The sequence below is a fragment of the Otolemur garnettii genome, unplaced genomic scaffold (assembly GCF_000181295.1).
Source record: "Otolemur garnettii isolate 467f Iridium unplaced genomic scaffold, OtoGar3 scaffold00063, whole genome shotgun sequence".
Classification (NCBI taxonomy): Eukaryota; Metazoa; Chordata; class Mammalia; order Primates; family Galagidae; genus Otolemur; species Otolemur garnettii.
Window position 1 is genome coordinate 2,001,151 of NW_003852458.1, and position 15,415 is coordinate 2,016,565.

Sequence of the window (15,415 nt, forward strand, 5' to 3'; positions counted from 1 at the left end):
GGATGTCTGGATTTAGGAATTTTAGGAAGACTTATGGCTAATGATGGTGAGGAAGAGTTTTCTGGCAAGAAAGGATGCTGAACACTAAAACAGGTCACCCAGTGGGAGAATCCCATTTTCTGTCGCAGGTAACAGCCACATGATCTGGGTCCATCAGGAAGTTGAAGTTCAAGTGCTGTTCTCTTTCAGGTCAGGACACCAGACGACCTTGTTCCTTTCAGCCTGGAGATTCAGTAGGAAGTATTCCTGAGTCAGCTTCCTACGCTGGGTTTTTTCCTCCTTCATTCCCCCCCCCTTACTTTGCACTTCTAAGTGTCAGTATCACAATGTGCGAATGGGCTTTCCTCCCATTAAAAAACACGTGTAGATGTGAGTCTCCAGGGTTTTGCTTCTGGCTTGAGGTGCTATGAGGTAGGTGTTGTGAAACCTCCCCCGCAGCAGGCTGGGGGCCAGCGAGCCACAGCGGGGGCAGCAGCTCCCCTGCTATTTTGGCAGGAGAGGGAGACACACAGCCACTTTGGGAGGAAAGAAGGTAAATTTTGTGATCCATTTGCAGATCAAGACAGAAAGCGTTTTCTGTGCTCAGAGCCTGTCTATTCCCTTCTACCTTCGAATCTGGTAGGGCAGAAGCAATCCAAGTTCACTGTTTGCCACCAGATAATTGTTCTTCCCACCCTGGGTTGTAAAGGGGGGCAGGTCAGGGGATGTTTCAAGAATGAAAAAAGAGCTCGATCAGGAAGGGCCAGGCATGGGATGGTGCTGGGGCACATGGCCAGCACTTTAGGCATGAGTGTGAGAAGGGGATGGAGGAGGAGGACAGGGATAGAGGTGTGACAGGTGTTGTCAAGTGGCACCTCACAACTTAAGTTGGGGCTGTCCAAGGCACCTCAGGAGCAAGGAGCTTGTGGGGTGTAATACTCAAGTACAGAAAGCGGGAAGACTACGTGAGGAGAGTGATGCTCTTTGAGTCCCCAAAGTAGGGAGGGAATCAGAGCAGAGCTACCATCTTGTCCACGAGTCTGTGATTCTGTGACTTCCCTCTGTAGCTGGGTGGCTTTTATAGAGTTATCAAGAGAAGATAGGCCTATTGGAAAAAAGCTATGTTTTATTGTGTCCTAAGAATGAAGTTACACAGCTGAAGTCCACTTATTAAAAATCTTCAGTGTACATACTTTCTCAAACCACGATGACTTCATGGCCTAGGTGAAAATGTGATACTCCTTTGGAAAATCCACTTGGCATAGTGAAATAAGCAGAAAATTATCTTTGACCTGTAGATGTTGTTTCTACATCATTCCTCTTTGCCTGAGAAAATAATCACTCTGGGACTTAAGCTTGACAGCTAAAAATAAGAGCCAGCATTCAGCAGCTGCCTCCAGGGTCCCAGGAGCTGTTTGAGGTATCTTATGTGCCCTGGATCACTTAACCCCCAGAAGAACTCTGTGAAGTGGCTTGGTACTCGACCCCCACTTAACAGATGAGGAAACTGAGGATTAGCGAGATTAAGTAACACAGCAGGCTGTCAGGATATGCACGACTCTGTGCCTGCCTTTGCCCACACCCCTCTTCCTGAAGTGTTTCCCTCAACCTCCTACCCTATGTAACATCTCTTTATTTTCAAAACTTAGTTCAACTTTTGCCACTGCTGTTAAGCCTCTCTTACTCTTCCTCGTGTAGCCCATAATACTGGCCACTTGCTTCTTTGTGTTTCTACTGTATCCTCAATAGACCACAGACCCAGCAGGGACTCTGATACTTGCAGCCCATCCAGTAGTCCCCAGAGCATTGGCTTAGATTTACGGAAAACTGGGCTTATGGTGCTGGGCCTCATGGTACTAAGCTTGTTATGCTGCTTATGTCGTGGAATTCTTGCTACCTCTTGAAGCAGGAACTAGTCTCACGGCCAATATACAGAGGAAAGAAACTAAGCAAAGATGAAGCAACTTCCCCGAGTTCACATGACCAGTGTTGATTTATGTTCATGAAACTGCAAGTTTCTTTAGGGCCAGGTCTATCTTGCATGAACTACGTCTCATGTACTACCAGTCCAAGCCTGTTGTCTATTCCTATCCTTGGATCGTGGGAGGGAATGGGGTTAGGGAGCTGTCAGATGTGCTCAAACCACTCAGAGAAAAATCTAGAAAGGGAGACCGAGATGTTATTGCTAATGGGAGGGAGGACACGCCCTGGACAGCAGACGTTCCAGCGTGCATTCTTCTTTGCACCCTTGGCACCAGCTGTCTGTGGTGAACACGTCCCTGCTGCTGGGTCCCTACATGCTGGTCATGCTGGAGAAGACCTCAACAGGGAGGCTTGAGGTGGGGAAGAAGGAGGGCCCCAGAAGGGCTGTCAGCACAGGTGGACACACTGGGCATTCTTGACCTGGTCAAAAAGCAACAGTTTTCCCGACTTCTGTAATATCTTATCTGCTGTCCAAATTCCCAAAGTAGGGAAGGGTTTTCCCCACTAGCCCAGTGGCATGGGTTTTGTGTGGCCCTTCTGCCACTGCTTATAGACCTCAAGTCTAACCTGCTCATGCTTTCGATTGCTCTATTATTCCTGAACGTGAGTCATGTGGTGTTTGGCTCACCCACCTGGGGTTTCCTTTACAGGTTAACATGTTTGTTGAAGGATTCCATGATGCCATCCTCCTCTACGTCCTGGCCCTACATGAAGTACTCAGAGCTGGTTACAGCAAGAAGGATGGAGGCAAAATTATCCAGCAGACCTGGAACAGAACCTTTGAAGGTGCGGATTCAGTGTGTAAGGCGATGAGGCTGTTGCTTCTCTGGTTCTGTTTTTTTCTATTGCAGCTGGAGAACCTTTCCAGCGTCTTGCTTTTCTCAGCTGTAAAGTAAGGATTACAACCTCCCCCAAATTCAGTATAATGTTACCTTACAAGCTTGTTGTGAAAATTAAGTGAGAGAATGCATGTGAAAGTGGTTTGAAAAACTCCCACTGAAATAGGCGATGCCTTGTCTCTTTCTGACTTTTTAGGTAACAGCTTTTTATGTCTTAAAATTACATTTAACACAAACCTCATTCACGACAAAACAATTGGTTTGTGAAGAGTTCTGTGATTAGTTTTAAAACAAGTATGAATCCCAGAGATACACATTCATCTGTTCAGACCGTGTTGGCTTTTGTGAAACTTTAAAAACATTTGCTGCCACAGTTAAAACCCCATGGTTCAGACGGTGCCTGTGGTTCAGTGAGTAGGGTGCCGGCCCCATATACTGAGGATGGCAGGTTCAAACTTGGCCTTGGCCAAACTGCAAACAAAAAATAGCCAGGCGTTGTGGCGGTTGCCTGTAGTCCCAGCTACAGGCTGAGGTAAGAGAATTGCCTAAGCTCAGGAGTTGGAGGTTGCGGTGAGCTGTGATGCCACAGCACTCTACCGAGGGTGACAAAGTGAGACTCTGTCTCAAAAAAAAAAAACAAAAACAAAAAACCAAACCCGTGGTTCATGATGATTAGCAGGTCCAGTTGAGCCCTCTGCTTTTATTTTACTTCAAAAATAGTAAAGTGACTTCTTTCTTAAGAACAGGGAAGTATAAGAAAACAACAAAAAATGGCCCTTAATCTCACGGCTCAAGCAACTTCTGTTGACAGTTAAAAATTATAAAAGAATGAGACTATTCTTGGCTAGAAAATCTAACAGAACAAGAATTTACAAAACAAAAAGTGAAAGCTTTCCTTCCCACCCTCGCCCCCTCGCCCCAATGTATATTACTATTCTACCTAAGTATACAGAGATTGCCAGCAGATGTATACACATTTTAAGAAAGGGAAAAAAAAACTGTGTTAAAATTGCAACATTCAATATGTATTACCAATAACAAAAGATGAATACAAGTCATGTTTGAACGCCTCTTGTAATTGCAGAAGCATATTACAATTTTAATACAGTTTTGTCCTTTCTTAAAATGTGTATACAGTTTTTAGCATCCTCTGTTTTTGATGCCTTCTGCCAGCACATGTGCAGTTGTATATCTGATCTAAAAATTTTACACAAAAGGGATCATACTAATAAATACCTTTTTTTTTTTTATCTCAGGAGTTTTAACCTGTATGTCAAGTGAAAGAATTTTCTATGTGAGAACTCATAGGTCCAATGCATTTCATAATGATGGCTACATATTATTCCCCTGTATGGCTGTATCAGAATTTCTCTCACCAATTTTCTACTGGACACTCCAGTTGTTTACAGTTTTTGCTATTATACAACATGCCGTCCCAAGCTTCTTGCACATCTTGATGAATTTTTGTGAGTCCTTCCAACAGAGAACATTCCTAGTTGTGGGATTTCTGGATCCAAAAGTATGTTGGTGTTTTTTAAAAGTGCATTAGATATTGCCAAATAGCTTCCGGAAAGGTCTACTAATTGGTATTCTTGCCAATGGTGTATATAGGAGTGTTGGTTTCTTCTCACCTCAGCAAAAAAACCAAACCAAAACAACAAATTAACACAAAACTCAATATGGAAATGATTTATTTGCTGAAGCCTTGAAGATATCAACTTTCATTCATTCATTCATTTGACACATATTCACTGAGCACCTACCGTGTGCCAGGCGCTGCTCAAGGAGCTGCGGATCCAGCAGTGAACTGAACATGTTTCCTGTGACCACTTGAGCTTACGCACTAGTTGGGGAACTACTCAGATAAATACACCATTTCAAGGCTGTAACATAAAGCTGAGGAGGGTGATAGGGGCCACAAGGGGAAGAGAGGTACTGTGAGTTTCGGGTGGTAGGGAAGGTCTCCAGGAGAGCAGTCAAGTGGAGACCTGAGGGAAGAGGGCGAAGGTGTGATGTCTGGGGGGGAGTTTTCCAGAGGGGGCAGAGTCACAGGGACCCTGAACGCATCTGCTGGGAGAGTGCAGAGTGTTCCCAGAGGAGTAAGAAAGGTGTGAGAGGCAGTGTGATCGGCGTCTCAGCTGGAGAGGTAGTGGGACCAGAGCACACTGACCTGGAAGCCTTGCTGAGGACTTTAGGTTCTACCTGAGTGACAGAGAAAGTCACCTGAGGACTTCAAGTGACATGATCTGCCTTGTGTCTTTAAAAGGGGTGATTATGGCTGTGATGTGGAAAATAAACTGTCTGTGCTAGTGGGTGTCATTTGAGAACCATTAACCCAGAGTATAGGCTGGACAGCGGGCAAGGAAACCTGCATCCTGACTGCAAAGCAGTAACCCTGTCCCCAAGCTGATCCTTCTCTCACTGTGGAATGAGCAGATGATCCCAGGGAGGCCTAGCTGAAGACTGGCAAGGGCACTTCCAGTTCTGGGTGGCGCTAACTCCTCTTTTGAGCCTTTGAATGCATTGGGGGTTTGCCTCTGTTTAATTCTAATCCAACCAGTGACATTTTTCAGTGATGGGGATACATATTGGCAACTCTAGATTTTGGACACGTGTTTTTTTCCAGCTGGGACGCCTGTCCACTCCACAGACTCAGCCTGTCCTGAGTTGTCAGAAAGGGTCAGACAGTAGGGAGTGGTCACAGCCCGGCTTGGTTGTCTGGGCAGTAGTGATGGTGGCAGTTGATGGACTTCATTTCGCCCTGCTGGATGAAATGTCTTACTGCAAACTGGAGTGACATCTTTAACTGAGATGGCTGGCCAGGGGCAGGAGGGCCCCAGGATTATCCTGCTTTACCTCTGACTGCTTCTGTGGAGGAGCTGGAATCAAACAGGATAATTCAGGGGCAAATTAGGACAGAGTCAGATTTCCCAGAAGTTTTGCACAATACACTGAGCAACTGGCGTGTGTGGACACAACCTTGGTCGGCCACAGCCCATTCTTAGGTATTACTCACTATGTGGTGTGGTCATTTGTTCTTGGTCTTCTGACAGAGGGATAGAAGCCAGAGTTGGTAGATGCTGGAGGGCACCACCAAAGGGGGTTGTTAGGGGAAGGGCAGGTGCCCACGATGGCAGAATGTAGAGCCAGGGTATGGGCTCGGTTTCCCCACAGGCCATCTTGCTATCTCCATTCCAGGACCAGGTCTACACAGGCAATAATATGAAATGAGCCCTAAAGCAATCAACTGTATAGTTCAATTCAAATTTAAAATCTCATTTGTCCAAATGAGATTTGGGGGCTTGACTTGTTTGGAGAGCCTGTTTTATTTGCTAAACAATGGTCCATTTGAGGGTAGGCCTCAAAGGAACTCTAAGGTATTTGTATGAAGAAAAACTCTAACCCTCCTAAAATTAAAAACAATTTTAATGTGAATGGTCACCATAAGTGACCGTTAAATTGTCAAGGGAAAAATACTCTGGATGTGATTTGACAAATTTGGATTTTATTGCCTTGAAACCTGTGATCAACTCTCAAGGCTTTCAATAACTGGCCTGGGAAGAAGCTGAATTTCCTCTGTGTGAGAGGTCAGAGTGACAAGGTAAATAGGACTGTGGCTTAAACCTTGAGCTCCATGACAGGCAAACAGAAATGAGGGTGGAAAGTCTCCTTACTTATGTTTAGGAAAGTTCTGCTGTAAGCCTGACAATCTCACCGTATGTACAGTACTCTCGGGCGAAATCTCACTTTGCTAATCGGCCACCCTGAGGATTCTCACACCATTTCTTGGCAGAAGTGTAATCGTTTAAAGGTGTAATGAGGTCTTCAATTACTAGGGCCACCTCATCTTATGAAATACTTTGTGAAACACTTAGCAGAACACACCATCACAGTAAACTCTCAGAGGGACAGATGGTTTTGCGTAGCCAGTATATTTGTATAAATTAAAAAAAATCATATTTACCACTTAAAAGTTTTATAGGCTATCAAAGGTACACAAGTTCAAGATAGGTGTGTCTTTTGTAACTAGTCTATATTAAGAAGACAAAAAATCAGAATGAATGGTAGCTCCACTCTGTTTCCGGCAAAGTAGACCGAAGTCTGGAAAAATCAGTGGGCCTTCAAACCACAGCCCAGAGGACAGTAAACCCAAATACCTGCCTCTCCAAACCACACTAGGGGATGGAACTTTCCCCTGGGATCCTTTTTCCCAGACATTCATTTTACTAGGGGAGTCAGTACTTCCAGAAAGAACCAAATCAATAGAAACACCAGTTAAGAATTACACTGAACTCTCCCAGTTTAACAGGCAAGAAATAGCGTTAATTAGTACGTGGCTGATGTACGTGTTCTCTTATTTAGTGAGTAAAAATTCTGATACAGACATGTTTAGTATCAGCTAGTGGTGTATATTTGCTTTTATAGCTGCTCTAAGTCACCATTGCTGGCCACAGCCGGTGGGCAGCCAAGGTACTCTACTCTCTGGCCACCCCATTCCAGCCTTTCATGTTCCTGTCCTTTCCATACACCTGGCCGTCTCCCCAGAGACCTGGTAACTCCTCTGGTTCCTTTAGACCTCCAGGCCTTGGTAAGGATAACCAGGCCAGCCTTTTACCCTAGAGTATTCCCATGTCTTGATAGCTTCTTATGTAAATCACAGACTTCTGCCAGCAACCCTGTATAAAGTCCCTACTTGCTCACAAAGTCCTCCCTGATTCCACAGCTCGATGTGCTGGCTCCTTCTCTGAGTGGTGTGGGCATGGTCGGTGTTTCCTCTCAGACTACAAGCGTAACAGTAATAGGAATAATTATAGAATAGTAATAAGGGTAGTAATAACAGTAGGCAAAACAACTAACTTCTCTTATACATGTGCTGAAGCTTCATTGCTTGTTTTTATTTTTAATCTCATTTAATCTTCTCCATCACCTCTAGCTAGGGAGGTTCTATGATGCCCTTTTTATAATTGTGGAGACTGAGGCTCAGAGGGCTATGTAGCTTGTCCAAGGTCACAGAGCTATGTAGATGTAAAGACTGGGGTTTGAATGCAAAGCAGTTGCATCCTGGTGTGAACAAGCCTAATTCCCAGTCTAGGCTGCCCCTCTCTTGAGCAGAGAATGTATCTGATTCATCTTTGCCCCAGCTGCAGTGCTAATTTAGCACTCAGTAATCATTCCAAGAACATGTGGATAAACAATGAATGAAAAACCCAACCAGGTTACAGAAGACTAGCTCTTACCTGCTATAGGCTCCAGTGACCAATGAGGCAGGACCTCTGCTCTCCTGTGTACTAGAGCAGCCTGTAGTAAAGCACATGGAATTATTTTTCTTTTAAAATATTTACCAATGCTAACATGAACCCGTGACAAATCTGGGTATACTGCACCTCCACTTCTCACTCTGCAATTTAAAAAAAATATTAATGCAAAATTCTGGCTGGGACAAGCATGATGCTTTCAGGGTTAGCCTCAATCTTTTTTCAAACATATTCCCCAAAGAAGATCATTTATTTCCTTTTCTTTTTATTTTTAAATGGAGAAATGTTAAGAATTTAGGAATGCAGACATAGATGAAATTACAATGTCTTTCCAAATGCCAACGAAAATGCTCAGAGTCTGATGAGATTCTTTGTGGCATGTGTTGGTTTAAAAATCCTGTCAATTCGTTTTTCTTATTTTTGTTGGCGGACAGAGGTGTTTTAAGTAACCAACTTCCAGCTCTTCATCTCCCCTGCAGGTATCGCCGGACAGGTGTCCATAGACGCCAATGGAGACCGGTACGGGGATTTCTCCGTGGTCGCCATGACCGACACTGAAGCGGGCACCCAGGAGGTGAGCACACGGAACTTCTGCACCAGTTAGTCGCTCTGTCTCCTAGGTGGGACGCTAAGGAATGGTGGCCAAGGAACTGTCCCCAAAGAAGCCTCCAATCCTCCAAATAAAAATAAGTTGAAAACCTGGGTGTCTCCAAGTAGGGAGAGCTCATGTTTGATTAAGGGCGGTGGGAAGACACAGGAAATGGCTCCGTGTTTTTTCTAAGTGGAACAATCCTGCCTTTCAAAGGGCTGAGAATCATACCTTGGTCTTCTGCAGGAAGGTCATCAGATAAAAGAGGTAAAGCGAGGCTGTATTTCCTCTTTAAAATTTGAGCTTTTTTTTTTTTTTTTTTTTGTGAGTGTTTACACACAGCATCTTCAAAAGTTGATGCAGTTTCAGGGTCAGACCATGAAGAGAAAAGAGTGTCCTGGACACAAAGATGATGTCTGTGCTTCTAGGGAGTATGGGCTCTCTGCCTCAGTTTCCTGAGCTGTGACATTGTAACCGGGACGTCATAATGTCTTCCTTGCTGGCCTCACATGATGGTTAATACCAGATGAAATGACACCCAGAAGCGTGCTATGTAAATTTTAAATTATAAATATACATCAAGTGCACTCGAACTTTCTGACTACCCTGCATATAAATTATACAAATATGCACTTTCCAGCAACCAACACCACTCCCTGAGTGTCTCCTTGGTCACTCTCACCTGGGGCCATTGCTCCAGTGGCTACTTATGGGGCTGCCCTATGTTCTACACAGGTGCCTGGCCCTTGGGTGTGCGGGCGAAGCAGCAGGAGTCACCCTCGCTCTCTTTACTGAATGATTTTACTCCCGTTGGGTGGTCTGGGTCTCATCTGAAATTTCAGGCTCCCTGTCTGGAGAAGGTAGGGAGTAACGGTTTGTCAGAGTCCGCTGTGAAGTTGCAGGAATGTGCCAAGGCGTGTCCCGTGCTTGGTAATGCTCAGCACAGGTCAGCAATTGCTGCATTTTGGCTGTAATCTAGAATTCTTTCTCCTGTGACCTGACATAGGCTGTGAGAGCCTGTGGGGCCTTTGTCGGGAGAGAGAGGCGGTGTCACGAGCCACTCAGAAGTCCTGAGAACCTGGGTGTGAAGGTGCTTCCAGATTAGGTCTGGGAAAGCTGATCCAGCAGTAGATGTGTCTAGAAACTGAGGGGTGACCCTGAAACTGAACGCTAAAGGAATAATCATTTTCTGGGGGCCTGAAAAGCCAATTGAACTGAGAGTTCAGCCTGGAATGGGGGTACAAATAGGGTGAACTCATCAGGGAGGAGACCATGAACCTCGAAGGAATAGTCTGGTAACTGAAGAGGGTGAAACAGGAAGTTCCTAAATGATGCTTCTTCAGACTTTAATTATATACGGAGCTAACTGAGGGGTGTGAGGCCGGTCCCTGTGATGCTTTACCAGGGTGTACGTGGACCCTGGCTGTGCCTCACATGTCCCTGAAGGTAACTTGGGCTTTACAGATGGCTGAGCAGGTGGGCTGCTCTGGGGCAGATGGGTGGGGAGTGCCCTCTACGATGAGTAAGGGACAAGCCATGAATTCCGACTTGTTTTCATAGGGAAGACATCTTCTCTATCCCCTAGGTGTTAGTGACCGAACAAAGCCCAGGGGCAAGGCTGGGCAGGACTGGGCCTTTAGCTGGGCAGCCCCCAGGCACCCCATTTTCATGGGACCACTTGCCAGTCGTGGGGAGCTACAGTTCGTCTCGCTAGCATATGGCCACCTCGGGAACACCAATAGCAACTTCAAATCTTGTCTTATAAAGTCCTGAGCACACACCATTAGAGTCAGCTTGTACAACAGGGGAGCCCACCTGCTCTCCGGACAGACATGCTGTTCCCACCCTGAGAAGGGGATCTGATAAAGCATCTTGTTTCCGATCAGGCTGTGGGTTTTGGGAAGCAGCTGTGCAAGGCTGTGAGCCTTGACTTTTCTCTCTCTCTCTCTCTGTAATGTTTTTTGCCTTTATATAGGTTATTGGTGATTACTTTGGAAAAGAAGGTCGTTTTGAAATGCGGCCAAATGTCAAATATCCTTGGGGCCCTTTAAAACTGAGAATTGATGAAACCAGAGTCGTGGAGCACACCAACAGCTCTCCTTGCAAATCATGTAAGTTTAGAGATTTAATTTGTTCTGTATGTCATCATCTCTGGTCCTGGATGTGTTTAAGTGCAAGTTTAAAACACAAGTGTTCTCCAGGAGTTCATGTTCTTTCTCAAGTTCACATTCCTTTTTCAGATGTGGTAACATGGAACAACCGACGAGCTGGCATCCTGCCTTCTTGGTCATTCTTCCCTTCCACTTTTCTCACTTTTCTCTCCCCAAATGGTAGAAGGCTTCTTCCTATTTTTATGTCCTTACTATAATCTCTTAGTTATTTAAGGTTTCCACCTTTAGGAAGAATTGAAATGTCAGTTACTAAATGCCCCTCACTTATTTATCCCTCATTGCAAGTCTCATTCTGATTTTCAAAGTCTGTAGTTACTCTTCAGCTCCTCAGAAGCAAAAAGATAATGCCCCGTAAACACTCAAAACTTCACAAATTGGCAAATTTGTTTATTTATGAACAGCCTCAGACATAAAGGGAAGCAAATGAATGTTCTTTTAGTTAGCTCACAAAGAGGAAAATTGTTAGAGATCATAGCTTTGCAGAGACGCTTTTATAAGCTACGGAGGTAGAACAAAGTGCATCTCGATCTTTCAGGCCAGTGGGTTGTTTTAGGCTAATATTCGGTGGGGGGGGGACCATAAACTTCGTGTGCAATTTAAATAGTTGTAACTAAATCGCACACAAACTTTATGGCCACTCTGAATATATGCTGTGGGGACCTCTTTCAAACTGTGAGCTGCAGTCATTGTGGGAAAGAATTATGGAGCAAGTGTGTAAAGAACCCAGTCTCTGGAGTTATGAATCCTGGGTTTGAAATCCCACCATTGGCACTTGCTGGTTTTATGACCCTAGAGGAAAGTTCCTTCACCTTTTAAAACCTTAGTTTTTCCATTTGTAAAATTAAAGAAATGTACCCAACTCTTAGGGATGTTTTGAGCATTACGGGAGATAATGCGTTCAAGGCCGTATCCTAAGCTCTTCACGCACAGGTTAGCTATTTGCCATTCTCATAGAATTGGGACACTATTGAACTGGATGGTTTCAAATTGTTATTCACATTTTCGCAAAGCTATATAGGACATTTTGACATGAAACTCTGGCTTTGGTGAGACAACTTCTAAAAACAGAACACTGACCCAATGGATTTTTCACCAAATCTTCTAGCACTTTCAAGTGTTACCATCCCTCTGTGAAAAATAACAAGTGCTGGGTCAGTGTTATGGTCCATCTGGGTGCCTCTGACTATAAACTCAAATCTGAAATGAAATCTTCAGTTTCCAGTTTTCCCCGAATTCTTCTTGAATTTGCTTTTATTCCTACAGGGCTTATTATTCTCTTGGGATTGTGTTCATTTACCTGGCATTTCTCAAATGCTTCTCAAGTTTTGCAATAGGCAAAAAAAAAGTGTATATAACTATAATAAAAATAAATACATAAATAACGGTGCAGGATTTTCTAGAAAATATTTCTTAAAAAGAAAAGAAACTTTGCCTCGAGTGGGAAGTCCAGAGTCATCTTCCAATGAATGAAACTTGAGGCATTGCTAACTATTTCTCAGAAGGAACCCTGATTATCTATGTTTCTTTTTCAAGCAGGTGGTCTAGAAGAATCAGCGGTGACGGGGATTGTCGTGGGGGCCTTGCTTGGAGCTGGTTTGCTGATGGCTTTCTACTTTTTCAGGTGAGGACGTTTGTAAAGTTAGATGCACTCTTTCATCATTTGCCTTCATCCTTTGTTTTCGCATTCTCCCCTCTGTGACCTGTCCACATCTTTCTTTTACCCAACAAGCATGGCCGTTAAAAGACCCAAGCCATTCTTTTGGTGTGACCCCAGGTTTGGTGGTCAGTGAGTTAGCATACTGGGTATTGGGGCTGTGGATTTCTTTGCATCCTCTTGAGGGCCGGAGAGTCACTGCTGTCCACCAACTGCATTGGTAGAGAGAAAGATCTAGACAAAGAAGAAGTTTAAGCTCTGTGTTCTCAGTTTTCCTCCAATTCAGAAACAGGTGCCTGGGTTCACCTTAAAGAGGATGAGGGTGCTCTGAGTAGCCCATGCTTTCAGGCTGATCTGTGCCCAGTATTTGGAGAGCCTGTATGCTTAGTTACCACTATGGTTAAGCTCCAAGGCTTGTAAAATTGTAATAATGTGTGTGTATCCAAGGTACTGAGTGTTCCACCCAGCCAGGATGGGCCATTCCTTTGTAATCTTTGGTGGCTGAGTTTATGGCTTATTCATAAGTCAATAGAGCATGATTTCTTTATTTCTGCACGGAATTATAACTCTGGGAGTATGTGACCCTTTGTGGGAACAATTGTATTCCTGTTCCTTTGGTCACAGTACACTTAATCTGTTCTTTATCTAGGACGTATCCTGGGAGTCAGGGAGAACTTCTGTGGCACAAAAGACAAGACCAAACCCCCAAGGCACCCAGGGAAGAAGGGAAAGGCTTGTTCTATGGCATTTCGGAAATCATGCCAATTTTGCTCCTTGAATGAGGGCACAATGCCTGGAGGCACACTACTTTAAACTCTGACCAGGGTTTCATATTCCATCACTTCTCATTTATCACCCTGGACCCAGATGTCCCTTGAGGGCATTCTTTGTAAGAGAAACCATAGTAGTTTGGATCCGAGTTTTATTACTACATTCACTTTCCCTTTACCCAGGAAGAAATACAGAATAACCATTGAGAGGCGAAACCAGCAAGAAGAAAGTAACGTTGGAAAACACCGGGAGCTACGGGAAGATTCCATCAGATCTCATTTTTCGGTGGCCTAAAGGAAGCCCCCTTTTTTTCTGCCCGAGATTCTTTAAGGAGATAAATGGGATGAAAGACATCCTCCTCAATGAAACAGAAGGGGCGTTCTTGAAGAATCCATTGTTTTAAGCAGTCATTTCATTTTAAAATTTCTTTAGCAGCTCAGGAACTATTATTAATCACCATCTGCCTCCTGGCCTTTCATCTCATGACAAACAAATATAAGGACATAAGGTCACTCTGCTAAATGTTCCTACTGTTTCAAGGGCATAGGATTAGATTTATATTTTAAAATCTGATGTTTCCATATCTTGATGGCTTTTGGGGACTGTTCACACGAGGATATAAAAATGTGGTTTTCTTCAATGAAATGTTTTGTAGCTAGAATAAAATCATTTTTACAAGTAGAATATTCTTGGAAAGAATTGAACACCCAGTAAGAGGAAAATGAAATGAAAAATCTCAAGGTTGGAAATGCAGCATTACTCTCTCTGGAGCTGGTGGACAGATTTGCGGTTGAGAGTTGCTCTGTCCAATGTCTACATTCAGGTTCTAATTTCATAGCTTAAAAAAGAATTTCTTCCCTGTCTCTCAGAGTCTTATGAAAGCCACTCTGGAAGCTGTAAATAGTAGTGAGGTAGGAGGATTTACAAATGTTAAAAAAAAAAAAAAAAGCCCTATTTCACATTAACATTTTAAGTACCTTAATCTTGCATTTTGGTATCAGGAAATGTGTCTATTTTTTCATTTTGAAGATTAAATTTCACTTATATTTTAAAAGCATGGGTGACGTGTACAACAAACCAATAATGATGAAAGATGCTTCTCTTTCTCTCTGTTTCCCTCTTCCCTAAGGCCAAAGCCAAATCCTGATTGCTGCTTTCCTTACAGAGATCTGGAAATGTATTCAGGTCACAGCCTCTTCAGGAACACCTGAGTTTGTAACTGTTTTGCATTTTAATTGTTTTAAATACGAGGTTTTGTTTTTTGTTTTTTTTTTTTGCAACACCCTTTTCAGTTCTGACCAAATGATGTATTTCAAGATGAAGAGTGGAAAGTTATTAGAACTAAGCAGAATTTTATAAAGGGAGATAGCTCCTTTTCCTCCAGAACAACTTTATTGGGAGTCAGAACTTGATATTAAGCAGAGGCATGATAAGTTAAAAAACTGTAAACATGACATTGACCAAAGTTCACAGTGATGATTTTGGTTAAAAGAGGGAATCTAAATATCTTCTCTGTCCCTTTTCTGTCAGCTCCACAGGATTTTAGCATCACCCACTGATAACCATGTAACAGTAGGCTGGGCATTTGAATATAAGGAAGTTGAATAAGTATTTACTGGCTATCTTCTTTGTACTCAGTACTCTGCGCATAGGTTTAAACTCAGGTTGCTGTATTCACTTATAATCTGTACGGAAGGGAGGGCGGAAGGAATGAGAAGTGGTTAAGTTAGTGTACCATCTTCAACTTATGTTACTACGGTCTCTATAACACTTGGAGCATCTGAAAAATAGTTGTAAAAATTATACAAAAGACCATGTATAGGGAGGAACATGGAGGTTTGTGCAATTTCTTGCCAGTGAAGGAGGTTGTAGTTCACACGGGTGACAGTGGACGCCAGGTGAGTGCCAGCTGCATGTCAAGACACTGGCTGGAGCTTGCTCCCCCTGAGGACTCGGCCTTTGCTCCCCCTTGAGTCAAAGTGAACAGCTCATTGCTGGGCAAGGCTCATTTCTCCTCTACTGTTTAAAAAAATGGGATGCGAGCATCTGGGAGTCCGTGGTCAAAGAATTAAGTATGATCAACTGAAACAACTGTGTTTTAGTTGTCCATGCTGGATTCAAAGGAAAAGTGCTGAATTTCATAAAGGATGGAAAAAGAAGGCAGGAAAGGAAAA

The 15,415-nt window shown here is 43.6% G+C and overlaps 1 protein-coding gene across 2 annotated transcripts in view; it reads left to right on the top strand.

Moving 5' to 3' along the window:
• NPR3 (natriuretic peptide receptor 3) overlaps positions 1–14,223 on the top strand; it is a 64,883-nt gene extending 50,660 nt beyond the window's left edge. Inside the window, exons 4-8 of one of the 2 annotated variants that reach the window (XM_012807075.2) lie at positions 2,613–2,748; positions 8,536–8,630; positions 10,621–10,756; positions 12,350–12,437; positions 13,424–14,223. In XM_012807075.2, coding sequence (XP_012662529.1) covers positions 2,613–2,748; positions 8,536–8,630; positions 10,621–10,756; positions 12,350–12,437; positions 13,424–13,535 — 567 coding nt within the window. In that variant the 3' untranslated portion in view covers positions 13,536–14,223. The remainder of the gene's footprint in view (positions 1–2,612; positions 2,749–8,535; positions 8,631–10,620; positions 10,757–12,349; positions 12,438–13,423) is intronic. The other variant, XM_003792926.3, reaches the window with a different exon arrangement.
• The last annotated feature ends 1,192 nt before the right edge of the window (positions 14,224–15,415 follow it).